A 10,809-nucleotide genomic window follows, 5' to 3' on the forward strand; every position below is an offset into this window, starting at 1 on the left:
GTCATGTGTATTTGTGTTGTTGTGATTCAGAGTCTGGTGTGGAGTCTTTGCGTCCTAATGGTACAGGTGTCTCCGGCAGCTGTGTTAGTCCAGCTCCAGGAACAGAAGGCGGGTCATCAGCAGACCTCAGCAGCTCTCTGTCTCAGAGCACTGAAGACATTGCTCAAGATATGGTGAGTTTTTATCTGTAGCACATCTAGATGGCTAAACACCTGCCACTTGTCCTCTGCATGGAAGATCATCAGAAAATGCATCTTGACACTGTGTTGTAAAAGCAGTGCTAATTGTGTAAATCTCTGAAAAATAACAAAATATTTTATTTATTATTATTATTATTTTTTTTTTTATAAATTATATATTTTACTTTGACTATTATTGCTATATATGTTTTTCTGCTGTATATTTATTGTTTTGCCTGTTCTCTAATTTATGTCCTTTGCCGTAACTCCTCAGTTTCTTAAATTAACTAACACAAATAATTATTTCAGACGTTTCAAGAACTGGATTAATGAAAACAGTTTACATATTGATTTAGCATTTCAATTGCATTGTACATTAAAAATTTCAATTACATTGAAAACATTGTAACCAGGAGCCTGTCAGTCTGTGTTTGTCACATTTGCACATATTCAAAGAGTAAAATTGTGTCAGGTTTGATGCCAGTGAAAAAAAAGTAGACAGGTACTTTACTAATCAGTGAGGGAAAGTTTAGTAATCAATCAGTACTGTCATGATTGATCAACAGCATTTACTTTGATCATAGCTGGTTGTGTGATTTTTAATGAACGCTTTTTTTTTTCCCTCAGGTGTCTGTGTTAGTTCTGTGTCTGAGTCGAATGGGGTGTCTGACGGAGATGCGTGGTGAAGATATCGTGGTGGCGCTGGAAGCCCAAGAGCTTGTGCCTAAACAACATGGCAACCATAAAATCACAGACCTGCTGACAGGACTGGCACTGACACAGGGTTAGGATGCTAAATGTGAACATAAATGTGAATACTAAAATATTGCCAATATGCCATTTAGACTCTTTACACTTCAAGGCCTAATTATTATTTTTTATTATTATTTGGGCATATTTGACCACTTTTTTTGTCCCGTCTGTTTACATTAACTTAAGACACACAACACTGTTTACATGAATCTCATGGCCAAACATTCACAAGAGACCATTGGTGATCACACTCATGGAGCACCACAACTGACCCTCGGTTTTTGAATGGCCTTGTGCTAATTTAGCTTTTCAGAAGTTGACAAACGTACATGCGAATATGACACAAACAAGAGAGTAGAGTTGCTGTGGTTTACAGGTGCACCCAACCTGATCACATGAGAAAACAACTATTTTACAAGGTGGTGATTTTGTATAAATTTGTATGATGTGTTTCATACAGAAACCTATGATTAGAAATAAAGAAAGCATAATCGTCCACCCTTAAACTTAACCATCAGTTGGGCGTAAGCAGATTGTATGAAAATCACAAATATGTTACTGAATAAAGCCACTAATTCTCCAAAACAAAAAAATAAAAAGAAACAAATCCATCATTAAGACATTTTTTAAATTCAAAGCATTGCTTCCGGGCTAAAATACGACGACTCTATTCATAATCTTGCTTTCTCCAGTGTAGAAACAAAAAACCCATAAAAAAACAAACTCCTCTATATCTTGAATAGCCTGGGAATGAGTACATTTTCAACAAATTGTTCATTTTTGAGTGAACTATTCCTTTAAGAAAAACAATCCCTGTGCACAAACACGTTGCGCATGGTACTAAACACTGGGGAAATTGGATATTCATGTTTAGGTGCAGATCAGGTGACACACCCATAGTACTCATGGTATGTCTCTTTTCACTCCCTGGATATGAAGTCAAGAACTTGTGCATCTCCAACCACTAATTATTCACGACTCCAAGCATGCAATCTGCTCCTCCAACCATATGTTAATCTGTTTTTGCAGCCACCCTGTATAATTATCTGTATCACACTCTTCATTTCTGTGGTAACTGATTCTCAAACTGATGTTAACGTGTGTGCAGATACATGCAGTATGGCACTTATTTACCAAAACGTTTTCTTAAAACATTTTCTTTCTCACAACAGCTGGTTCTTCCTTTCCAAGTGCCCCTCTGTCTCCAGGGCCTCGGTCTCTCTCCTGTCCCCCAGCAGTGGCCCTCAGGATGGAGATTGGGCCGCGTGCAGGCAGACACTCTCCTCTGTCTGAGAGCGTGGGCTTCATGGAAATGTGCCTGACAGGGTGCAAAGCAGAGCTCCTGGCTTCTACCTTAAACATGCTGGGACCCTTCCTGGAGGATGAGCTCAGCGCAGACCCCCAGCCAATGAGATTGTGGTTACGGGACACTGCTATTATACTAAAGGTGAGAGAGAGGATCAAATGACGCCCATAATCCGAGCTAATGGAAGACTAGCCATTCCCTTTGATAGATTATCAGTTGATCAGTTAATGGACAAGCTTCAACATTTTACATAGTAAGACAAGTGATTTCTGTTCTGTTTTCTCTCTTTCTGACAGGATGATGGTCCTCGTGTCTATCCGACCGCTCCTCAACCAGTTCCTGTGCTTTTCTCTCTGGACGGTATTGTGCTGGAGCGTTTGGATGATGGAATCCTCAGCTTGAGACGTGAGTCCTTTGGGTTTGGGTTACAGCAGCTGCTCAGATTACAGGATATCTGTGCTGTCACCTGTTAAACTAACGCTTGCTTCCTCTGTTTCACTTTTACGCATGCAGCTGCACAGAGCCAATCAGGGATTGAGACAGACGGGGACATAGATAGAGCTGGCCGATCCTGCTTTAGAGCTGAGGAGAAAAACAAGGTATCATATATTAGAAAATTATTATACACAATGTAATGTTGCATTATTTATGTGTTTGGCCTGTTTGAGTTTGGTTTGAGATGTTAAACAGAACATCTGCCCTTATCGTAGTTTTTAAATCTCATTTTCACTCACAATCGGTCTTTGTTAGTCACGTGCATTTATTATGTGTGACGCCACCGACGCACCATTTTGAAGGTATCGTTGCATTGAGCAGTGAACTGAAAGTGTACAGAGCCGTGCAGTAAAGACCGATTAAATACTGGAGAAACAGATGCAAACCAAGTAGATACGGTACCAAGATAATCTCAGCAAATTATTTTAGGAACCGTAATTTATATAATTTATCATTGATGATTAACAGTTAACACTGATCCATACTACCTGGCGCAAAAAGTTGAGTGCCGCGCTGCCTCCAACCTCGTTGGATATATGATTATCTTGTTTACAGTATAAAAACTTATATTATTTACTTCTCCACTTATATGTTCTGTTTTTGTCTACCATTGATTTGCACAATTGTAAGTAATTACATCATGTGAGTCTCTACCATTAAGCCTTACCCTGTTTGTTCACAATTTTCCGTACTTCATTTGGCTGATAACAAGTACTGATAAGTACTAATAACAAGGAGACGATCAAAAACACATTTATGAAAATGGCATTATACATACTTTATTATTAATGCAACACTGTGTTAAAAATCAGTTTCAAAATGCATAACAGAAGATGTGACAAGCATGATGAATCATCAACACACTGTTTTGTTAACTGGACACAGTGCAAGTACTACAAAGAAAGCTGAATAAATTAATAATAATAAGAAGAAGATGATGATTTGATGCTTCTGCCAGACATTTCTGATGACCCTTTCTGCATGGATTCTTAGAAGTGCTAGATGATCTGTCAAATACTAAATAGTGCTTGTAGATGGAAGACATTTTGACACACTTTCACACTGAATGGTTTCTCTGTGGAAATCTCAAAACAGTCAATCATTGCTATACTGTGTCCAAAGGACTCCACAAACTAGTGAGGCATAATTTTGCACAGTTGTTTAAAACAGTGTTTGTGCAGGCAGGTGCATGAGGTTAACATAAGTATTTCAAATGAAGCGAGAGTTTTCCTTATGTCTGACATGAAAAGCAGCATAAGGCAATAAAAACCTTTATGGCAGGGATACTCAAGCCCTCAGAGTCCACTTCCTATAGAATTTAGCTCCAACCTCAATCAAACTCGCCTGCCTGTAACTTTCTAGTAATCTTGGTTAGCCTGTTCAGGTGTGTTTTATTAGGGTCGGATCTCAACTCTGCAGTAAAGTGGACCTCAAGGGCCAGAGTTGAGAACCCATGTAATAAAGGTTCCCAAGTTTGGCATACCTGTATAATGCTTTACTTAAGATCACTGAAAAACTATCAGACATCCTGAGTTTGCGCCACAGCAGTCAGTTTTCCTCTGCGCACACACAAGTAAGTTACATTCAGTTAGTGACACTGAGTGGTGTCGTGTGTAGCTGACCATCTCCTCCAGCCTGGTGGGTCATTGTCTCAGCTGGCTCCAATGTGTTTTTTGTTAACTGCTCCCACTTACTGTTCAGTCACACCTAGCCTAACTATATGAAATGAAAATGTACAAAAATGTAGGCAGTACTTTTTAAAATTGTAAGAAATAAAAATGAGAAACATTAGAAATGTATTTTAGTGAAGTATTCAGTTTAAATTACACTTGAGTTAAGTACGAACCCCCCAAAACAATATTTAATTTCAGTAACGTTAGTGAAATAAAATAACTCTTTACACCTATGCATTAAACGATTGTAAGACATTTCATGGTACATGACCCGTTTTGAATGCCGACATGAAGGTTGTATGGTAGCCCATTTTTGCCACATAAGAAAAATTATGCTTTGGTATATCATAATTATGATACAAGTCAAAATTCAGAGATAAAACTTTAAATTGAAATAAAAATAAATAAAGAAGTGGATTGAGATAAAAAAAAAAAAAGACAAAAGATATTTATGACAAAATAAAATAAAAAAATTGTCATTGAGTTTTTGTAATAATTGACTTTTTATCTCAACTTTATCATAATTGACGTATGTCAATTTCTACTTTTTTGACAATTATGTTTGTCATTAATTTCAACTTGTGTCAGAATTGTTTTTTGTCAGTGACATGTCATAAGTATGACTTATCTCATAATTTTGACTTGCATTTCTCTTTTTACTTTTTTCATTTTAAATATCTCATTATGGATTTTTTTTTTTTAATCTCATAATTGATTTAGTATCTCATATTTAAAATATATGATTTAAAATATTCATAATTGTGCTTTTTATGCCATAATTATGTTTTTTTTGTTTGTTTTTAAAGCCTGACTTTATGTGGCCAAAATGGGCTTCCATCAGATTTTAGATGTTTTGTGTGTGTGTGTGTCCTTTTCAGAGAAATAAAAAAATGTTTTAGTTGATACAGTTTCAAGCCTACAGGATATAGAGTAATTGTAATTTTCCAGTGCTTGGCTACAATTCCTTTCGAGGATAAGAAAAGACTCTCAAATGTCAACAGTGGCATTTGATATCTTAATTACATGTCTGAAGCCTAAGTGTCTTTTATTATTTATGGGTGAAGTGTATTACTACAACTGAAATTTTCTCTTAAGCCCTATTCGGACGGGACTAGTTTTCTAAACTACGTTTGAGTTTCGATTCTTATCACCTGACGTCTGTGATTTTCATGTACCAATTCGGATGGGACTAGCATCTCTGTGTTTATTACAGAGGTGGGAGGGTCTGTTTTGTACATCTCTGTGTTTCAGAGATCATCCGCTCTGAATGCGTGCACTGCGTATAGTCTTTCGGATTCATTACCATTTATATAACGACAGTTTTACTACGAATACCACGATGAAGCTATATGGCTAGTATAGCAAAACCATGGTTAATGTGTGGTTACTTTAGTTTAAATACAGTGCACAGCATAAATGAGTACACCCCCTCTAAAACTTAACAAATTCAGCAATTACTCTTTACTTAGATGACATGTTAGGGTTCTTTGGAGATATAATGTTTCAACAAGCCTGCTTAATCAATTACCAAAGAAGAATGTAAAAATGATTCAGCAAAATAAGATTTTATTATCAAAGTGATAAAATGTTGTGTTGCAAAAATGAGTACACCCTCCTGAAAGTTACTAAATACAACTTTATAAAAAAAAAAAAAAATTAAATTAAAAAAAGTGTATAGGTTTAAGGCTAATTTTGATCAATAGGTGAGTATATTGAACCAAAACTTTTAAAGACAAGTAATTTCCTGACAATTCAAAGTGTTATATAGCCCACTGAATCATACTCAGACTTAATGCTGGCAGCAGTGGAACCACTTGGGTGAGAACTGCCAGGTGACTTATTTCTAAGCATAAAAGAGGACAATGGTACAAGAGGAATACCAAATTATTGTTTTAAGTGTGAAAATATAGCAGAAGTAGCACCGACATTCAAAAACAATGGACTTGTGACAAGACTCCTGAAATAATCAGGTCTTCACTTTAAGTTTTCATTTAGTGACGAGTGAATTTTTGCTAGAAAAAGAGCAGGAGAAATAAGTGTCTCAGAGCCGGCATAAGCTATTAAAAGAGTGACACTTTATCTCACAGAGTATGACGCAGCCTGCAGAAGTGACATGCATGGTTGTTGTCACCGCTAGAATTAGCCAAAGCAAAATAAACTCATTTAACCTCTTCCAAGGCACATATTTACAGAATAGAGACTTTTGGGAATCCGTACTCTGGTCTCAAGAGGCCAAGTCAATCATTTCGGAGTCAAAAGCATCCAAAATGTTCTGGTGTTGTTAGAGGAGGAGTACAGTGAGAAGTGCTTGGTACCCACAGTGACGTTCAGTGGTAATAAAGCTCTTATATAGGGATGAGTGAGTGCTGAAGGTGTGAGGGAGTTGTGCTTAATCAATGCTTTCATGAACTCACACACCACTGTGTGATGGAATACAAAAACCTGAAACAGAAGATGCTACCCTCCCCTCATTCCCTGCATTGTTGGGCATTTTTTTCAGCATGACAATGAAGATATTCATTCTCCCAAGGTGAAAATCCTTCAGTGGACATGTATTTCACTCAATCTTAGCGCTCTTGTGCAGCTGTGGGGGATTCTGTAGAGACGAGCTGAGCAAAACTCACCATTAAAGACCAGAGCATTTAAGGAGGTTGTCCTCCAGGAGTTAAACAGGACAGATGTGAAAATTTGTCATGAACTTGTACACTCAGTGCCAAGAGGGTCAGATCAGTATACTTAAAGTTCTGGAGGACATACTAAGTACTACAATATTATACATTTTCTGAATTAAATCTAGGGTGTACTCATTTCTGTGATCCTTCATTTAAACAAAATTGGCTAATTTACTTTATATTTTGTTGTTTTTATTAAGTATATGTTTAATACATTTCAATTTTGCCATCTTTCCATGAATTATATTAGTGATCATTAAGAAAATACATCTTTATATTTATTCAGAGGGGGTGTACTCATTTATGCTGTGCACTGTATATATTTTTTTTAATTTGTAGTAAAACCATGTTTAATTTTCATAAAGGTATATATGCAATTAAAACATTATGTAAGTGAGCGCAGAAATGAATGTGAGTAATCTTACCTGACGCTGATATTACAGTAGCCAGTCTCAACAGTTTAGGTGATTTGGTTCTTGATTTTATTATTGTTATTTTTTATTTCTTTCCTTGGAGGCAAACATATCAAAAATGCGCGCGGTAAGAGCGTCTACAGTAGTTCGAGTTGGCCAGAACATACAAGGAAACACAGACGTAGCAGATTCGGACGGGATTAAAATCACAAAATTCGTCTGTCAAACACAAAATTGTCTAACGAACCCCTGTAAAACTAGTCCCGTCTGAATAGGGCTTTATAGTGTGTTTCAAAGGAGTGTTTTTGTGTTTCAGCTGTCTAGTTCAGAATCTCATCTGTTTCTGTTTCCCTGTTGGTTCAGTCTCTGGAGTCCAGACTCACTGATGTCCAGTCAGCTCTAGAGAAAGCTCTGACTGACCGAGAGCGCCTGCTACAGGAAGTCAAGAAACACAACCCCTCCTTCACCTTATGATGTACAAAGGGAAAGAAACCAGACTTGAGTCCAAATGAGGCACAAGAGAAAATGTCTTGTAGATAAACCAGAAGAACAAGAGGTTTGCCTCTGCTGACTCAAAGTTCTCATCCCTTTCTGTACCTTTAATCTCTAACATCTGAGTGTGAAATCACATGCCATCCAGTTCTCTTCAGTCTCTGTGAGCATCCTCCATGAGTCTTCCTGTAGTGATGTTTCTCTATGTGACTGCACTACACCGGTTCACCAAGTTCCCAGGACTGAATCTAGTCAGTGAAACGGATGACACATGTTCTCTTTCACTGCCACAGACCCTCTTCACTGCACACTGGATCATCTCTTTACTTCTGGTCAGCATGCTTCTTGCACATTAGTCATTTTTAGTTTCACGAAAGGACCGTGTACAGCTTTTAGGTTTTATAGACGTTTCTGAGTGTTATTTGGTACCACGGCTATGTAGCGCTGGTAGATACAAGCTTTTTTCCAGAACCTAGAGAGCTCCCTAGACAGTAGGGCTGGGTTGATATTATCAGTCAATCGATTTTAATTAACCAAGAATTGATCTCTAAGGCAGCGATTTTTCCGTTAATGCATTAACAAAACTTCACTAAATATTACTTGTCGTGTGCCTCCAATAATCGCAATAAGATTTGTGCTGTTACTTTTAGTATAAAAGTCTCAAATTCTATACATTTTCACACAATTTAAACTACAAATTGTGTTTGACACGCTTTAATTTTATTGATGTCTCAGTTCAAGCAGCACGTAAACCAATCATCTCTTCCTCTTTACTAATAGTTACAGCATGAAATGGACATGAATGAACATCAGAAGGCTGAAAGAAACAGTACTACTTATATATACAGTCATGGTCAAAAATATCGGCACCCTTGGTAAATATGATCAAAGAAGGCTGTGAAAATTAATCTGCATTGTTAATCCTTTTGATCTCTTATTAAAAAAATTCACAAAAATTTAACCTTTCATTGGATAATAAGAATTTAAAATGGGGGGAAATATCATTATGAAATAAATGTTTTTTTCTCAAATACACGTTGGACACAATTATTGGCACCCCTAGAAATTCTTATGAGTAAATTATCTCTATAGTATATTCCCATTTATATTCACAATTTTGAGCACTCCAGGGTGATTATGAACATGAAATTATCCAGCCATGGCTTCCTGTTTCACCGAAATATAAATAGGAGGGAAAACAAAGCCCAAATTCCCTTAATCATCCATCACAATGAGAAAAACCAAAGAATATATTTCTGATGTGCAGCAAAAGATAACTGAGCTTCACAAATTAGTGAAGTGGCTTTAAGAAAAGAGCTAGAGCAGTGAAAATTCCCATTTCCACCATCAGGGCAATAATTAAGAATTTCCCATAAACAGAAAATGTTACGAAACTGCCTGGAAGAGGACGTGTGTCTATATTGTCCTAATGCACGGTGAGAAGGAGAGTTTGAGTGGCTAAAGACTCTCCAAGGACCACAGCTGGAGAATTGCAGAAAATAGTTGAGTCTCGAGGTCAAAACCTTGAAATAAATTGTCAAACAGCACCTACATCACCACATGTTGTTTGGGAGGGTTTCAAGAAATATTCTCCTCGCTCATCCAAAAACAAGCTCCAGCATATTCAGTTATCAGACACGACTGGAACTTCAAATGGGACTGGCTTCTATAGTCAGATGAAACTAAAAAATGAGCTTTTTAGCAGCAAACACTCAAGATGGGTTTGGTGAACACAGGGATAAAAAGTACCCCATGTGTACAATGAAATTTACTGCTGTGTTTTTGATGTTGTGGGTCTATTTCTGCTGGAGGTCCTGGACATCTTGTTTAGACACATGGCATCATGGATTCTATCAAATACCAACAGATAAAAAATCAATAAGTGAATGATTTGGATCTTCCAACCATACAATAATCCAAACACAAACCTCAAAAACAACACAAAAATGGGTCACTGAGCACAAAACCAAGCTTCTGCTGGCCATTCCAGTCCTCTGACCTGAACCCTGTAGAACATGAGTGAACTGAAGAGAAGAAGCACCAACATGGAGCTGGGAATCTAAAGGGTCTGGAGTGATTCTGGATGAAGGAATGGTCTCTGATCTCTTGTCAGGTGTTCTCTAACCTCATCAGGCGTTATAGGAGAACATTTAGAGCTGTTAAACTGGCAAATGGAGGTTTCAAAAAGTATTGAATAAAAGGATGCCGTTAATTGTGACCAATGTGTATTAGAGAAAAACATTTATTTCATAATATTTCCCCCCATTTTAAATTATTATTATCCAATGAAAGGTTAGATTTTTGTGATTTTTTTTTTTTAAATAAAAGATCAAAAGGATTAACAATGCAGATTAATTTTCACAGCCTTCTTTGATCATATTTACCAAGGGTGCCGATATTTTTGGCCATGACTGTATGTATATATATATATATATATATATATACTGCAAAAACCCTTTACATGTTCATTATATTTTTACTTAACCTTTTAGTGATGTCTCATTCATTGTATGTTAAATTGGAGTATTAACATGATTATATAATTTTTAAAAGTTGCTAAAAATATTCCTTATGTTTAATTTACATTTATGTGTACAACTTTATGTATTTCAGTGTTGATTGTTATACTGAAAAAATTGAAATTTGGACTGTTGTTAATTTTAACTTTTAATAGTTAAAATTGTATAGTAATTTATCAACTGTAAGTTCACAGCATTGGTTGAGATTGTTCTCCTCAAGAAAAATTGACACCAGTCCAAAAATATATGCATGTCCAAATGAATGAGTATAGAATTGCATCAACTCAAATCGAATCTAGAGCTTGTG

General features: G+C 36.6%; 1 protein-coding gene across 1 annotated transcript in view; it reads left to right on the forward strand.

Annotated features, from left to right (window-relative positions):
* Positions 1–10,257, forward strand: part of bltp3a (bridge-like lipid transfer protein family member 3A) — a 44,684-nt gene extending 34,427 nt beyond the window's left edge. The window contains exons 16-21 of the mRNA XM_058764176.1: positions 31–173; positions 807–963; positions 2,105–2,379; positions 2,535–2,643; positions 2,752–2,837; positions 7,855–10,257. Coding sequence (XP_058620159.1) covers positions 31–173; positions 807–963; positions 2,105–2,379; positions 2,535–2,643; positions 2,752–2,837; positions 7,855–7,965 — 881 coding nt within the window. The 3' untranslated portion in view covers positions 7,966–10,257. The remainder of the gene's footprint in view (positions 1–30; positions 174–806; positions 964–2,104; positions 2,380–2,534; positions 2,644–2,751; positions 2,838–7,854) is intronic.
* The last annotated feature ends 552 nt before the right edge of the window (positions 10,258–10,809 follow it).

This window comes from Onychostoma macrolepis, chromosome 23, assembly GCF_012432095.1.
Source record: "Onychostoma macrolepis isolate SWU-2019 chromosome 23, ASM1243209v1, whole genome shotgun sequence".
Taxonomy (NCBI): Eukaryota; Metazoa; Chordata; class Actinopteri; order Cypriniformes; family Cyprinidae; genus Onychostoma; species Onychostoma macrolepis.